Source organism: Prosopis cineraria, unplaced genomic scaffold (genome assembly GCF_029017545.1).
Source record: "Prosopis cineraria cultivar Desert tree isolate PC_DT_omini unplaced genomic scaffold, ASM2901754v1 PC2, whole genome shotgun sequence".
NCBI lineage: Eukaryota > Viridiplantae > Streptophyta > Magnoliopsida > Fabales > Fabaceae > Prosopis > Prosopis cineraria.
The window spans coordinates 11,830,417-11,848,364 of NW_026555333.1; the positions used below are offsets into that span (position 1 = coordinate 11,830,417).

Consider the following 17,948-nt stretch of genomic DNA (forward strand, 5'->3'; position numbering starts at 1 on the left):
TTAGAAATTATAAAGTCTTATAGTTTAAATTATAAAGACTCAATTTAAATAAAATAAACTATTGGAATGAAATCAATGGAATGAAATCAAAAATTTTAAAAATTATGAGGAATCTTCTTAAAAAAAATTCCTACCACGAGTGCCCCGGTTGGTTGACTTTTTTTTTTTTTTTGGCCTTTTCCATATTTGTGTTTTTCCATAAAAGCTAAAGGCTGGCAGGAAGAAGGATTTAAATCATTTAAAATTGATAGTCCATGTTACCATGTATCTCGAAATTTGCCCTTTTAATTTAGAAAAAATGAGGGAAAAAATTATGTTTTATAAAAAATAATAAAATAAATGTAGAAAACTTTTATATAGAGAGTATAAATTCATGAATCTCAAATAATCTAATGTTCTCTTTTGGCAAAAAAAAAAATCTAATATAATGTTGTTGTTGAGAAGTTATCGTGTGCCAAGTGACAAATTAAACCAGCAACACATGAAGCACCATGCATAACGAACGCAAAAGCAAGACATTTCGTCGATCCGTGAGACGTATACAACAAACCCGATTTGTTTCTCAAAAGACGTGGAGATCAAAGTTTAACGAAAGATATACATATGAAGTGATCGATCCTAATAGCGTTTGTCGATGTGGAGCTCTTGCTTGAAGAGCCTCGAAGCAGCAGCTCTATCTAGGTACCACATGAGTTGTCCATCCAGAGGTGAGATGAATTTAGCTGGAATCTTGCGAGGAGCTCGTGGATCAATTTCTTCATTGAGAGCAGAATAAACTGCATTAGCATTATCTTCACCAGTCACCACCATTGCTATGTAGGAACTAGAATTGATCACCGGAAGAGTCAGAGTCAGTCGCGGCGTCTCGGTCTCGTGCACCACGTGAGTCACCCACCTGTCCCTCTCATCAAGAACAGGATTGTTGGGGATCAGAGAACCCACGCGTCCGTCTGCCTCCATGCCCAGCAACATCAGGTCGAACTTAGGATGGCCCGATGCCGCGGATCTTAAATATCCTCTTTCAGTCCACTCTCTGAGGTTCCTCGAGTAACGTTCGGCTGCTTCTTCCTTAGCTGATATGTCGTAGTCAATGGTAACAACATTTAAAGTCCCAGCCTTTTGCACCTGCGCAATAACATTCACGCAACATGTTTCGATGTATTTCACGTAATGGAACCGATGGAATTAAGCTCGATACGTACCATGGAGAGAAATTCTGCGTAGGCGACCCTGTGGAGGATCTCGTTGGGGAAAAATCGCGTTTTCCTTAACGTATAACTCGGCAAGAACACTTCCTCTTCCACCCAAAAAAACTGCCATTTGGACCAATCTATTCTGTTGCTGTATTCAGATTTCACCAGATTGCTGAAAATCCCAACCAAATATAAAACAGTGTCATCAAACTATATATATACATTCATTATTGGAGGTGTACGCACGTCGTTTTATTGATTTAATTTTGCAACAAAACAAAACGCAGTGACCTGAGGAATCTGATGGAAGAGGTATCGGCCAGAGCAACCGTGAAGGTTCCTTTATCGTCGATGGCCTGTCGGGAGAGTTCAACGACATCATGAGCCAGAGATTCATGAAGATGCTCCCACGAGAACACTTCCACATTCTTATAAATTCTGCCATTCTCATCACTCTGCAATGCCTTCACTGTGCCAACCGACCTGTTGGATTTCAGGGGTTGGTTCTGGAAATGGAATTTCTTTGTTGCTTGGGGCGGCAGAATCAGCGACGACGTTGTTGGGGACAGCACTGAGTGTGACTTTGGGACACTCAAGGGCCTGTTTTGGGTTTGTGGGACGCATAGAGAAGAAGCGAGGAAAACAGTAGACAAGGCCATGTTTCTCAGCGTGTAGGTGCTGAATGAAATTATATGAAAATTCGCGCGTTTTGAGCTCGAGTGGTTTGTTGTCACAATGTCGTCCGTATTTATATCTCTTCGGAATCAAAGGACTTCAAGCAAAGCACATTCAAATTTTGGATCTTTTGCCACAATCACAAGCAACTTGATTTGTGGAAAAAGAGTGTATGCATGCTTTAGTTCCGTTCTTCAGACATAAATTAAGAAAAAGCTTATCCCTCGACTTTTTTCAGGTTGAAGTTACGTATATTTAGCCTCCTAATTGACTCTTCAACAGTCTCGCTTTGTTTTAATTGATTTATTGATATAGGCTTAAATCACTCTGGTAAAATTTCGAAATATAATTATATAAGTTTTGCATGATGCTTAATAATATGAAATCCTTTTTTAATTTGTTCATCATTTAAAAGTTGTAATAAAAATAACGTAAAATTGTGTAATAACAAAACAAAAAATTGCGGAGAGTTGGAAAATACTTTATATCCCAAGCCCGATTGCTTCTAATCAAATTAAATCAAAGAAGATCGATAAAAAGTAATACAATATGTTTAATTATTAATTTTATTTTAAGAAGTGATAATCTCACCTTAGAAGGGTATATTTATTTAATTTTAATTTATAAGTAATATGAATTTTTCATGTTATGATTATGTGACATTGATAATTTATTAAACAATCATAATACAAAACTAAATTTGGGCTTGCCCAGTTATAATTAAAAAACTTAATTTTTTAGGTCAGACTAATTCAGATCAAGTCAATCGTGATTATAAAAAAATGACAAAACTACAAATATATTATCTGGACTTGAATTTAAGAGTTCCATTTAAGAATAAGCAGCTCCATGTTAGTTAAACAAAACGAGTAATAGATATATATATATATATATATATATATAGTAAAGTGAGATTTCTTGTAGCGTCGCAATTTGTTAAATATAAAAATATGCCCAACACATTGGAAGGAAGAAATATGTTCTAAGTGAAATAGAAAATAAAAGCAACATGAATCTTTTTACTTCATGAATGTACTTGAGCATTGTATATTAATCACAGAAGAAAATCTAATTCACATCAAACAGCATAATGGTATAATGGTACTATGATAATTATTAGACTGGGCAGGGACGGTCCGACGTTTATGATAGTAGTGGGGGCAATAGCCCCCACAGCCCAAAAATAAATCACCGAGAAACACCCTAAATAAATTAGATGCCCCTCTTAAAAACTTTTAATTGCCTCCTCAAAAAATTTCATCACTTATCCCTTCATAAAATTTTACTCATCCCACTAAAAAATTTATTATCTAAAATTATATGAAGCATAATTGGTGGCTCATCACTCACCCTAAGTGAATCTGGACCATTCAATTTTAAAATTTTTAATTTTTTAATTATATTTTTAAATTTTATTATCAATATATCATTATATTAATCTGATCTAAATTATTTATAATTTATTGACATAACTTTATTGATTAATTAACTATACTTATTAGATTCAAAACAATTATAGTAACTCTGTTGTTAATTTAAAAAAATAATTAAATTTAGACTGACTTGATTAAATATGAATGGTACATATTAATAATAAAATATTTGTTTGAAATTTTAAAAATTTTGATTTAAAAAATAAAAAAATACAAAAAGTAGTTAAATTTAAAATGTCCAAATTAAATATGGATGTTCTAGATTGATTTAGGGGTGATAAGCACATGAGCACGTGGTGCTCATCACCTTTGATGAGCATTTAATGTACTTCCAAAATTATACTGATTTCAATTAAAAATATAATATATTTGTACCTGAATCACGATTTAATAAGTTAGTTAATTTTTTTATATTTACTCTTATTTAACAAGATGTCTCACTTTTAAAAAAAAAGATTGAGTGGTTTGATATTAAGGATTTTTTTTTTAAAATGTCATTAACCACACATAAAAAAATAAAACTGCTTATAATTTTGAATATCTAACCTAAAAAATTGTATTATATTTTTTAATAGATGGAGTATATATATATATATATATATAATAACTTTAAATAGTAATATTTTTAAAATAAAATAGTAAAATTTAAAAAGAAATTTTTTATGCAAAAATTTATCACAAAAAATGTCTATATAAAGAAAGTCTTTTATGTTATTTAATGTTAAGTTTTATGCATTGTTTTTAATACTTAATTTTATTAACTTCTACCATTAATATAATTTAATAGATATTTTAAATGATTTTTTTTACAAAAATATTACTATTTTATATCATTTTTCCATGTCCGTGAGACTGGGAATATTGTTGTGTTTGCCATGTTCATGGGCCTATTGTCCTGGTTGTCTTGTTTGTGAAATCGAAGTTTCAATACAATAATATGAAATATAAAAAATACCAGGAGTTCACTGATGGGGAACGACTTTTTTTTGGACCTATTTGGTGTATTCAAGCGAATTAAAAATAAAAAATAGAAAAACTTACGTCTTGATCGACTAATAAAATTTATAAAATATTCTCAAATTTTAATTTCTGCACATTTAAAACCTAATTAAGGGTATTGATAATTGATCAACAATCATTTACAACTTAAGAAAATAATAACTTACAAGTTGAAAATTTTCGTTGCCCAATTGTCAAATCTTTAGTCAAATTGTAAATGCAAAAAATTTAAAACTTGAAAGCATTTTGTAAATTTTCTGAGACCTTTCACAAATAAATTTTTTTATATGGGCCCTAGATGTAATTTTACCTAAAAAAATAGCCTTGTGTGTGTGTTTTTCCCCTTTTTTTAAAATGATTTTCAAAGTTAATTATTATCAAAAAAATTTTGAATTATCTTTTTATATTTTTTAATATTATAATAAATAAATATGTGTCACTTTCATCATGCATCGGGAAAAAATTGCAATATTTAGCTCTAAAAAACCATGGAGTTTAGACTTGCAGTGACATGTTTACCAAATTTAACGAAATATTTATCCAAGAGAAAATGCCTTGGGTTATGTTTAATTAGGAGTTTGGAACGGAATGGAACAAATTCTGATATAGCGACCACTGATGAAATGAAATTAGAGTGGAATGAAATAAGAAGGATGAAGGCAAATCTTATAATAGCTAGTATAATTCATCTCAAATCATTCCATTTTGGGATTAAAAGAAAGTAGGTTTTGAATGATTAAGGATAAACATCATGGAAAGAACCTTACTATATGGGTGAGGCTAAATTATTGGGGGAGAATCTAGCTAGCATGTTGTAAATTGAGTGTGTATATCAGCTTTATAGGTTGCAAAATCAAAAATCAAATACCATTAACATTCTACTCTCAAGAGACAGTATGGCTAAAAAGCTAATCGATTTATCTTATGACATAATTGATTTCAAATTGGGCTGAAGCAAATAAATTTTGGAAAACTTTTTTTTTTTTTTTGGTTACTAGCAATAACCATTACCATTATGGATATGGTTAGTAATAGTTTATAAGTAATATATGTATTCTCAAAAAGAATTTAATTTTTTGACATAATTTATCATTTCAACTAGAATATTTATTTTTTTCTGTTAAACAATTATATATATGAGAATCTTCGTTGTAAATTATGAGTCAGCTTAGCTGTCATTAGCAACAGTGACTTTTGCATTTGCAACTAATTTATTTTTGAACGAATTTTTTAAAAGACCTCACTGTCATTAAATGAAAGTTGTTGGATTTAATGGTAATTCTTTTTAATATTTATCATCAACTTAGAGAAAACAAAGCAATGTGCATGAATTTTCAAACCTCCAGTCATCAAAGTAGAATGAGATGTTTTTAACACAACTATGCTCCTTCTAGTACTTTTTATATTATAAGATATTTTTTAAAAGTAATTGATGGCTTTTAATATAAGACACTTGATTAAACTAAGCAAAACATGAAGCACCATGCATAACGAACGCAAAAGAAGAACATTTCATCGATCTGCAAGATGCATACAACAAGCCAGGATTTATTTCCCAAAAGACATCGAGATCATAACTCGACGATTGAACCAAAGATATGGATATGAAGTGAGCAATCTTAATAGCGTTTGTCGATGTGGAGCTCTTGCTTGAAGAGCCTCGAAGCAGCAGCTCTGTCCAGGTACCACACGAGCTGTCCGTCCAGAGGTGAGATGAATTTAGCAGGAATCTTGCGAGGAGCTCGTGGATCAATTTCTTCATTGAGAGCGGAATAAACTGCATTAGCATTATCTTCACCAGTCACCACCATTGCTATGTAGGAACTAGAATTGATCACCGGAAGAGTCAGAGTCAGTCGCGGCGTCTCGGTCTCGTGCACCACGTGAGTCACCCACCTGTCCCTCTCATCAAGAACAGGATTGTTGGGGATCAGAGAACCCACGCGTCCGTCTGCCTCCATGCCCAGCAACATCAGGTCGAACTTAGGATGGCCCGATGCCGCGGATCTTAAATATCCTCTTTCAGTCCTCTCTCGGAGGTTCCTCGAGTAACGTTCGGCTGCTTCTTCCTTAGCTGATATGTCGTAGTCAATGGTAACAACATTTAAAGTCCCAGCCTTTTGCACCTGCGCAATAACATTCACGCAACATGTTTCGATGTATTTCACGTAATGGAACCGATGGAATTAAGCTCGATACGTACCATGGAGAGAAATTCTGCGTAGGCGACCCTGTGGAGCATCTCGTTGGGGAAAAATCGCGTTTTCCTTAACGTATAACTCGGCAAGAACACTTCCTCTTCCACCCAAAAAAACTGCCATTTGGACCAATCTATTCTGTTGCTGTATTCAGATTTCACCAGATTGCTGAAAATCCCAACCAAATATAAAACAGTGTCATCAAACTATATATATACATTCATTATTGGAGGTGTACGCACGTCGTTTTATCAATTTAATTATTGCAACAAAACAAAACGCAGTGACCTGAGGAATCTGATGGAAGAGGTATCGGCCAGAGCAACCGTGAAGGTTCCTTTATCGTCGATGGCCCGTCTGGAGAGTTTAACGACATCATGAGCCAGAGATTCATGAAGATGCTCCCACGAGAACACTTCCACATTCTTATAAATTCTGCCATTCTCATCACTCTGCAATGCCTTCACTGTGCCAACCGACCTGTTGGATTTCAGGGGTTGGTTCTGGAAATGGAATTTCTTTGTTGCTTGGGGCGGCAGAATCAGCGACGACGTCATTGGGCACAGCACTGAGTGTGACTTTGGGACACTCAATGGCCTGTTTTGAGTTTGTGGGACGCATAGAGAAGAAGCGAGGAAAACAGTAGACAAGGCCATGTTTCTCAGAGCGTATGCGTTGAATGAAATATGAACACTCGCGTTTTGATTTCGAGTGGTTTGTTATCACAATGTCGTCCGTATTTATATCTCTTCGGAATCAAAGGACTTCAAGCAAAGCACATTCAAATTTTGGATCTTTTGCCACAAGCAACTTGATTTGTGGAAAGAGTTTATGCATACTTTAGTTCCGTCCTTCAGACATAAATTAAGAAAAGAGCTTATCTCTCGACTTTTTTCAAGTTGAAGTTACGTATATTTAGCCTCCTAATTGACTCTTCAACAGTCTACTTTGTTTTAATTGATTTATTGATACAGTCTTACATGACTCTGGTAACTTTTCGAAATATAATTATATAGGTTTTGCATGCTTAGTTTAATATGAAATCCTTTTTTAATTCGTTCATCATTTAAAAATTATAATAGAAATAACGTAAAATTGTGTAATAACAAAACGAAAAAATAGCGGAGAGTTGAAAAATATTTTATATCCCAAGCCCGATTGCTTCTAATCAAATTAAATCAAAGAAGATGGATAAAAAGTAATACAATATGTTTAATTATTAATTTTATTTTAAGAAGTGATCATCTCACCTTAGAAGGGTATGTTTATTTACTTTTAATTTATAAGTAATATGAATTTTTCATGTAATGATTATGTGACATTGATAATTTATTAAACAATCATAATACAAAACTAAATTTGGGCTTGCCCAGTTACAATTAAAAAACTTAATTTTTTACGTTAGACTAATTCAGAGCAGGTCAATCGTGATTACAAAAAATGATAAAACTACAAATATATTATCTGGACTTGAATTTAAGAGTTCCATTTAAGAATATGCAGCTCCTTGCTAGTTAAGCTAAACGAGTAATTGATATATATATATATATATATATTGTAACAGTAAAGTGTGATTTCTTGTAGCGTCGCAATTTTTTAAATATAAAAATATGCCGCAGCACATTGGAAGGAAGAAATCTGTTATAAGTGAAAATAGAAAATAAAAGCAACATGAATCTTTTTACTTCATGAATGTACTTGAGCATTGTATATTAATCACAGAAGAAAATCCAATTCACATCAAACAGCATAATGGTATAATGGTACTATGATAATTATTAGACTGGGCAGGGACGGTCCGACGTTTATGATAGTAGTGGGGGCAATTGCCCCCACAGCCCAAAAATAAATTACCGAGAAACACCCTAAATAATTTAGATGCCCCTCTTAAAAAAACTTTAATTACTCAAAAAATTTCATTACCTAACCCTTCATGAAATTTTACCCATCCCACTAAAAAATTTATTATCTAAAATTACACTGCTTACATTTAAAACTATAAAACATTTTTAATCAAAATAATTAATATTATTTTTTATATTTATTTTTATTTAACAAGATATCTCATTTAAAAAAAATTGAGTTGTTTATTTATTAAGAATTTTTTTAAAAAAGAGTCATTAACCACACATTAAAAAAATAAAAATGCTTATCATTTTAAATATCTAACTTAAGAAAATGTATTATATTTTTTAATAGAAGGAATATATATATATATATATATATTTAAATAGCAATAGTCTTAAAAAGAAAAAGTAATAATTTTAAAATAAATTGTTTTTGAAAAATTTTATCACAAAAAATGTCAATATAAAGAAAATCTTTTATTTTATTATAATGTTAAGTGTTATGCATTTTTTTAATATTTAATTTTATTAACTTCTGCCATTAATATAATTTAATAGATATTTTAAATGATTTTTTTATAAAAATATTAATATTTTATATCATTTTTCTGGGTCCGTAGACTGGGAATATTGTTGTGTTTGTCTTGTTCATGGGCCTATTCTGGTGGTTGTCTTGTTTGCGGAATCGAAGTATCAATATAATAATATGAAATATTAAAAAATGCCAGAGGTTCACTGACAGGGAACGACTTTGCTTTTTTGGAAGAGGGTTACTGCCTTTCTTTTTTCCCCTTTTCCCTCCCTTCTTCAATACCTATCATTGATTTTATTTTATTAATTAAATTTATTTTAATTACAAATTTGATGAATTGTGAAAATTAAGAAAGGGAGGAATAATGAGAGAAAAGAAAGGGAAGAACCCTTCTCCCCCTTTTCTTTTGGATCTGTTTAGTGTATTTAGGCAAACTTGATATAAAAAATAGAAAAAATTATATTCCTTCCGTTTAAAAATATAAAGTATTTTTTGAAGAGTTAAATATTTAAAAATATAAGACATTTTTAATCTTTCGAGATGTAATTATTGTCTTTTTTTTTCTAAAAGTTATCCATATTGATAATGACTTTATATTTATTGTAGGGTATTTAATAAGGATAAATATAAAAGATAGGATTAGTTAGAAAGTAGGTAACTATTTTATTGAGAGGTGAGATTCGATTAAAAATGCTTTACATTTTTAAATAGAGGAAGTATTTAAATCTCATAAAAGAGAATTTATTACTAAAAAGTCTAATACAATTTACAAAATACTTTCAATTTCAAATCTTGTGTATTTACAACTTGATTAAGGATATTGACAACTAAATAACGGCCATACAAGTTATAAATAGCAGTTACTCAATTTTTAATGTCCTTAGTTAAGTTACAAATGTGTAAAATTTGAAATTTAAGAGTATTTTATTAATTTTATGAAACTTCTTGATAATAAATTTTTTTATGTGAGATCTAGATATAATTTTTTCTAAAAAAATAGCCTTGTGTGTGTGTTTTTTTCCTTTTTTAAATGACTTTCAAAGTTAATTATTATCAAAATGTTTTTGAATTATCTTTTATATTTTTAATATTATAATAAATAAATGTATGTCACTTTCATCATGCATCGGGAAAAAATCGCAATACTTAGCCGTCAAAAACCATGGAGTTTAGATTTGTAGTGACATGTTTACCATATTTAGCGAAATATTTATCCAAGAGAAAATGCCTTGGGCTACGTTTAATTGGGAGTTTAGAATGGAATGGAACAAATTATAATTGTGACCACTAATGAAATTAGTGGCGGTGCTAGGACCTTAGGTCATTGGATGCAACATTTTTAAAATTAATAATTTAAAGTATTGTATCCTGCATGGCTGCATGTTATGAATCGTTAATCAAGCATTTCATTGTTGATGCTAAGAAAAATATCTTTTTTAATACAAGTCATTAGACAATTATTCATTAATAGATCTCTCATATGATCATGCAACCAATTTTTTACAAATTTTATAATAAAAATGGCTCTTTCTATCATTGTTGTAGCAACCGATAATATCTTATTATATTATAAGATATGCCTCTTAATATAAGATACTTGATGTGATATTAATTATATTTTTTTAATATTATTCATATTTTAATTTATTAACTATGAAAAATAATGCAATGCAAATCCAATTGAAAAGTTTTAATTTAAATATTTGTACTATTAAAAATTTATTTCTTTTAAACAAGATTAATGACTTAACACCTTTCTTTAATTCTGATAAGGTAGATTTGAGGTGACAGAGATTGGAGGGACTATGCCTTGTACTAAGTTGGTAAGTTAATTATAAAAAAATAACAGTCTTATGGCAATATTTATAATATTGATGTGAGATGTTACAATTTTAGGTGACCATCCCAACTGTCAAGTTAAGACCTTAATTAGCCTTGAAAGTCGAAAAGACATCCCATTCCCAATTCCTTAATTTTTCCATGTTTAAAAATTCCCCCAAACAAGGCATATCCAAAAAAACTACCATAGCGGATCATTATGAGTTGTCAGCTGTGTGATTTTGTGGGCATGGACATGGTATTTCTCCACAATCATTTACTTAGCGGTCTCGCTGATTCGTGTATTTACGGTGAAGACTCAAATCTTTTATTTGGATGTGGTGAAAAATAAAAAAGGAGACAGCAATGAGACAGTAATTGCGAGTGCTGCTGCGATGATTTATAATATGAAGTCTGCTCAGTCTAAAATTTCTAAAGGGCATGGGAAGAATTCGAACCAATCTGACAGGGGTAGATGGGCTCCACCTGATCCTAATTGGGTAAAATGTAATGTCGATGGTGCGTACTCTCATCACAATTCTCTCGTAGCTTGCAGGGGTCTTCTGCCGGAACTGTCATGGCAACTTCTTGCAAGGTTTCATGTGTCGCATGGATAGAGGTGATTCTCTGACAACTAAGGGCCTGTTTGGATACCTATTGTGAATCAATTCAGGGATTAAAATCATGATTTTGTAAAAATTTATCCAAACACCCTCATTTCATAAAATTTCATTTGATTTGAAAAATTTCATTTTAGAGAAGCTAAAATTTCTTCCATTTGCAAAACTCCATTTGACTCCTTTTCTTTATATCATTTATTTGCACATTCAAAATTGATTCTCAAAAAATCATTCAAACATATTCAATTTATCAAAATTAATTTTTAAAAATTTATTCAAACATCATTACGTTTTAATAATTAATTTTTTCTAATTGAAATCCAAACACACCCTGAACTATGGGCCTGTATTCATGGTTTGAGAATGGCCTGGGATGCGGGTTTTTGTAAAGTTGATCTTGAGACAAATTCAACAGAAATCATAGATCTAATTATGAAGGGATGCAATAGTGAGTATGGGGTCGTGCTAGAAATGCAGTCGCTGCTTCAAAGGGAGTGGGGGGTTTAACTTAGGTAGATTCGTCGTAGCACTAACATGGGTACTGATTATCTTGCTAAACTTGAGCTCAACTCGATGTTAGGGATAAATTTTCTAATGCATGTTCCTGATGGTCTTTGCGAGGTGCTTGCTAGAGATTCTGATTATGGGTCTCAGGGTATAGGCTAGCTTGCCTTGGGTGCGTTTTGTATAAAAAAAATAAAAAAAGGAGAAAATTAAAAAAAAAAAACCCTCTATCCAAACCAAACAACAATCAGGATGTGAAATGATTCCGTCGAAATGATTCTTGCATATATTCCAACAATTGTTGCCATCAATATAATATTCCATGGAGAATGTGAAACTACACATTATCATTTCGGCATACAAAACACGAATCGCTCACAATTGCTCGTAATACACAGTATAACGGTAATGACACACCAAAATAACAAGTTTCTCTTATTGAGAAGCTACTGTGTGTGCCGCTGCCAAGGGACAGAGACCAACCACCACATTCATAACGAATACAAAAACAGAACATTTCATCGATCAGCAAGGACACAGACGACGATTCTTTAATTTCTCAAAACTGGCCAACAATAACCCGATGAGAACGCAGATATATGTATTCAATTATTAATTAAGAGCGTTTGTCGTCGATACGGACTTCTTCCTTGAAGAGCTTAGAAGCAGCAGCTCTATCCAGGTACCACACGAGGTCGCCTTCATCAGGCGAGATCAGTTTAGCAGGAAGCTTGCGACTAGGAGCTTGTGGATAATTGTCGTCCTTGAAAGCAGAATAAACTGCGTCAGCATTGGCAGAGCCAGCCACCACCATTGCGATGTTGGAACTCGAATTGATCACTGGCAGAGTTAGAGTCACTCGCATCACGTCCTTGTCCTTCACGGAAGCCACCCATTTCTCGTTCTCATCAAGAACTGGATGATCCGGCATTAGAGAACCCACACGTCCATCTGCCTCCATGCCCAGAAACATCAGGTCGAATTTAGGAAGCTGGCTTTGTTTGGACTTTGCTATCTCGTTCTTGGAAACCCAGATCTCCAGTTTCTTCTCGTAACGTTCGGCTGCTTCGTTCTCATCTGATAGGTCGTAGTCAATGGTATAAACATTTAAAGATCCAGCTGCTCGTGACACCTGAAGAAGAATAATGAGTACGCTAGGTCCAGCAAAAGGAATGAATGGAAGTTAATATATATGTATACATATGTACCGTGGTGAGAAATTCATCGTAAGCGAGCTTGTGGTTAATCTTTGCGACTAGTTGATCGTTTGGCACAAGTCGCTTTTTTAACTGATCACCTGGCACGAAGACTTCCTCTTCCACCCAAAAAAACCGCCATTTTGACCACTCAATTGTATCGATGTATGGAGGTTCCGACAACTTCCTGAAAATCCGGACCATATATGGAAAAATATCATCAAACTATAGTCATTGAAGGTCATGCAATTGACTATGCAACACTAGGAAGAAGAAGAATCAGAGACCTGAGGAATTTGACGGAAGGGGTATCGGACAGAGCAACCGAGAAGGATCCTTTGTCTCTGATGTATTTTTGGGAGAGTTCAACGATATCATGAACCAGGGACCCATGAAGATGCTCCTCAGAGAATATTTCCACGTTCTTAAAGCTCTTCTCGTCCTTCTTTAATGCCTTCACTGTGCCAAACAATGTCCTATTGTGTTTCAGGGGTTGGTAATGGAATAATCTGTGTGTTGCTTGGGGTGGCGGCAGCATCAACGACGTCGTTTGGGACACAGAGTTTGGCTTTGGGACACTCAAAGGCCTACTCCGTATTTGTGGGATGCATGAAGAAGTGAGGAAAACAGTAGAGGACAGGGCCATTTCTGTGAGTGTTGAATGAAACACTTCCGAGTTCGAGTGCTTCTCACAATGTCACCCGCATTTATATATCGATATTGATATCCTTTTCTCGGTCCAAGGAGCAAAGGCAAAGCACATTCAAATTTGAATTGGATTCCATTACTACTACCACAAGCAACTTGGTATACGCATTCGTTGATGCGCTTTAGTGAGACAAAATCCAACACTTACCCCACCATTACTAAAGGCTTAGGTACTGCAGTGCAGACGATAGTTCGGCCCAAATTTAGCTTGTTTCCATGCCATTTACAGCGTATTATTGGAGAGAATTATGTTTAGATTTCTCACAATACACTTAAATATCACATTAATATTTATCAACAACTCAATGTAGCAAAATGATAATTTTCTCAATAAATTTTACTTTTTTTCCAGACCATAATATATGTCATTATTAACTAATTCATGATTTATGAAAAATCTTATTTGAAATCTTGATTCTTTTAAAAAATATTTACATCTTTTCATTTATGCCCTTTTAAAATTCTTAATAAAGCATGCATGATCTTTAAATATGGAGCATTTAAAGATAAGGAACAAAAAGAAAAACAAGGGTATAAATGAAAAAGAAACATAAAATTTGCCCAATACTCTATATTTTGAATCAAAGTATGCCTTTAAAAAGCCAGTTATATTTTGGTGGGGAGGAAGTATGATATTTAATTATGTTATGAGAGACTTGAAACATAATTATTTAGAATTATTATTATCCGATCCTTAGCATACAATTGGACATAGGAGGGAGTAATTAACCTCTTACCTTTTTTTTATTACCGTTCTACATTAATCTATACACATCGCTAGATATAGAGTACAATTAAATATCACATTAAATATTTATCGACAACTCAGTATAGCAGAACGATAATTTTCTCAATAAATTTTGTGGTATTTAATTATGTTACGAGACATTTGAAATATAATTATTTAAAACTATTATTATCCTTAGCATACAATTGGACATAGAAGGGAGTAATTAACCTCTTACTTTTTTTTATTACAGTTCTTCATTAATCTATACACGCCGGTAGATATATAGAGTACAATTAACAAGCAATGAGAGTAAATATTATTTATAATGTTATTGATAACTTTCAAAAAAAAACAGTAACGTTTTTTATAATTTGTTAACAGCATATTTATTATAAATTTTAAAATTTATATTTTATTACTGAATTATAATTAAAAATGGCACCATAAATTGACATGGAGCTCGAAACGAGCTACCTAACACAAGTTGTAGTTGTGAATAGTAGACTTTTAGCAAGTTTTATTTATATTTTAAAAAAATTAATCTTTTACTCCTTCAACTTTTAATTCACTTATAACTCAATCCCTCAACTATGACTCGCTGCGATTCAGTCCCTTAATTATAACTCATTGCAACTTAATTCCTCAACTTTTGATTTACCTATAACTCGATCCTTATTTTTTAATTTTAAAAAAAATTATCAAATAAGAGGGATAAAAAATGCTCATATATTATTTTAAAATACTCTCTTCTTATTCATTAACGTAAGATATAAGCTAGCATGAAAAAAAATTAACAAAGATTAAGAGATGAATTTGTAAGTGATTCAAAAGTTGAAGGACTGAGTTATAGGTGAGTTATAGTTGAGGGACTGAGTCACAGCGAGTCATAATTGAGGGACTGAGTTACAAGTAATATAAAAGTTGAAAGACTAAAAGATTAATTTTTTCAAATATTTTTTATGTTAGATATATTGATGATATGTTAACAAACAATAAAGTCATACATGTGGCCTGTGCGTTTGATTCAATGATGCTGACCCAAAATGGAAACCAACGCATTCGATCCTCCTAAAGGATGCCATTAAAAGGAAGAATGTAACTGTGAACACGTACGCCGTCATGGAGCACCTTTTTCAAATGCTTGCCATTTCTGCCACAGCTACGAGAAAGAGGACATGAACCATGTATTGCTCTGGTACTCCTTTAGAGATCTCTTCTCCCCAGTGGCAATCAAGATCACCTTTTTTCCATTAACTGAACGTAGACACGTCACACTAGGAAGGCAAATGGGTCTCAGCTTCACTCCGCAGCCAACCCAGTTGCATCCAGGACTTGGAGTATGCTCCGCCTTTAGGCTGGGTTAAGATAAATTATGATGCAAACTTTAAAGTGAACTCCACATGGGCAATAGCCTCGAGCAGGAACTGGATCAATGGAGTATACAGCAACATATATAGGCCCCGGCAATAACACCCAAGCAGAACTGTAGGCCATTGCATGGGATGAAGGCTACCGGCACATCTTGCTTCCAAGTGACACTGTTTGTGCTATCTAGCTTATAATTGGCGACCACTCTCTGATAAAGTCTCACCACGTCTTACTACAAGACATCAAAAACCTCTTTCAATGCCATTGGAATATTCAACTCTAACATGTATACAAAGAGGCCAATCGATGTGCAGATCACCTAGCCAATCATGCCTTGAGCCTAATTCTTGGTTTTCACATGCTTAGAACCCCCCTTGATTTAATTCCCTTTGAAGCAAAATTCCTGCCCTCGGCTCCCCTCCCCAACCCCCAAACCAAACAAAGGATCAACCTTCCATGACTCTTTGGAGCTTACTACCCCTTGTTTTATAATAATAACAAAAACAAAAAAGCCATACTTGTTAGGAGAATAAAGCCAAGTCCTTTGCTAATTTATCCACCCGAGCTACTGGCTAGTACAAGAAACAGACATTGTTTTCTATACCTTCCCATATGCTAGTAATAAGAATACCCAAAGATAGAATTCACATGCACAGTAAAGCAAAATGATCCATTCAAGCTCAACATGTACAGTATTCAATAAGCCACTTAAATCCATTTATACTCCCTTATCTCATCCTTATTCTTCTAGCTAAGATCGTGAGCTTTATCACTGTAAAAAACTTACCCATGTGACTAGGTGACTTGCTCTCCAACTAAGAGATATCGTACATGGCCAAAAACCCTAAAGCTCCTGACCAGACCACAACCTCCCCCTTTTAGAATGCAAGGGGTGTTATAATGTAACACTCTAATACTAAAAAGTAACACCCTAACTCAAGGATAGCAATTGATCCAAATATTTGTACAAAATATGAAACTATACCAGAATTTACCTTAAGGAACCCAACACTGACATGAAAATAAGGCCCACACCATCGTGGATGGAGATGTGGTCTACTAATAAAAAATTATATATTACAATTCACAATAGTCAAATCAATGACCTAACAATAGCCAACAGGGATACCAGTTCATAAATATAATAAAATAATGGGTATTACAACTTTCAAAATCAAAAGTCTAGCATAAATCCTAACATTTGGTGTAACACTCTCAAATTAACAGACCGATTTTTCACAAGTTATTAATTCAACAAATCCTTTTTTTTTATTTTTTTTTTCATTGAACCCTTATCATGGTAGAAAAATTTCTACCACGATACATCCAAGACAATATACCACAGGTCTTAAAATATCTAAAAAAAACAATTAGAACCATGAGGGACAGACATGATCCTCATAGCATGTTATTCAAATCAGATCATAAATCAAGAGGGACAGACATAATCCTCTTGGTCATATAAATACTTTTAATAAAAAGGATTAGAGTTTACATGCTTCACAAAGAAGATATGTCCTAAGTTGGCACAAGATACATTGTATAATCTAAAATAAGAGGCAACGTAAAAGATGGTGTCTCATACACCACAGTTACACCTCTGGTGCTTTCTCGGCCGGACTCGCTCCTGTAAAAATATTAACCACGGGGAATGAGACTTAAAAGTCCCAGTAACCAAAAATTAACATGTAATGATGCATGCGGATGTAACTAATCATGCGATTGCTAAGTGGGCACACAAAACATTTAACCGAACAATACTTTCAAACAAACCGAACAAGTATTTAATTTGCATGACTGCACCTTATATCCTCCTTTCGCCATGCTCGGACGCCAAATCACCCGACCAAAGGTGAGTTGGACCAAGCGACACGCCACTCATTGGGTCCAATGAGGGCTTACCACGTGGTAATAATTAACCGAACAGAAATTCCCATTAACACCATACATTAAAATACCCTGACAAGTCATGCATCATTCAAATATCCAAACAGGAATATATCCGAACAATAATATCTCATCATGATAAACAAAAATAAATTTTTAACCCACTTGGCAATAATTTCAAACAAGTATATACAGTATTTATTTTCAATAATTCATAATTTTTCCAAACAACAAAACAAC

The 17,948-nt window shown here is 33.1% G+C and overlaps 3 protein-coding genes and 1 long non-coding RNA gene across 4 annotated transcripts in view; all 4 read right to left on the reverse strand.

Moving 5' to 3' along the window:
- Positions 1-400: 400 nt before the first annotated feature.
- Positions 401-1,899, reverse strand: LOC129302927 (probable 6-phosphogluconolactonase 1). The gene is made up of 3 exons (XM_054941845.1): positions 1,485-1,899; positions 1,203-1,365; positions 401-1,125 (listed from the first exon to the last, which is right to left on the reverse strand). Exons 1-3 carry the CDS (start codon positions 1,850-1,852, stop codon positions 619-621), a joined length of 1,038 nt encoding a protein of 345 aa, XP_054797820.1. The 5' UTR covers positions 1,853-1,899; the 3' UTR covers positions 401-618.
- Positions 1,900-5,792: 3,893 nt separating this feature from the next.
- On the reverse strand, positions 5,793-7,191 carry LOC129302928 (probable 6-phosphogluconolactonase 2). Its single transcript, XM_054941846.1, has 3 exons — positions 6,787-7,191; positions 6,504-6,666; positions 5,793-6,426 (listed from the first exon to the last, which is right to left on the reverse strand). Exons 1-3 carry the CDS (start codon positions 7,152-7,154, stop codon positions 5,920-5,922), a joined length of 1,038 nt encoding a protein of 345 aa, XP_054797821.1. The 5' UTR covers positions 7,155-7,191; the 3' UTR covers positions 5,793-5,919.
- A 4,963-nt stretch (positions 7,192-12,154) lies between these two features.
- LOC129302926 (probable 6-phosphogluconolactonase 2) lies at positions 12,155-13,705 on the reverse strand. Its single transcript, XM_054941844.1, has 3 exons — positions 13,303-13,705; positions 13,028-13,202; positions 12,155-12,951 (listed from the first exon to the last, which is right to left on the reverse strand). Exons 1-3 carry the CDS (start codon positions 13,659-13,661, stop codon positions 12,436-12,438), a joined length of 1,050 nt encoding a protein of 349 aa, XP_054797819.1. The 5' UTR covers positions 13,662-13,705; the 3' UTR covers positions 12,155-12,435.
- Positions 13,706-15,043: 1,338 nt separating this feature from the next.
- LOC129302946 (uncharacterized) overlaps positions 15,044-17,948 on the reverse strand; it is a 32,448-nt gene continuing 29,543 nt past the window's right edge. Inside the window, exon 7 of the long non-coding RNA XR_008591361.1 lies at positions 15,044-17,448. This is a non-coding gene — a long non-coding RNA (uncharacterized LOC129302946). The remainder of the gene's footprint in view (positions 17,449-17,948) is intronic.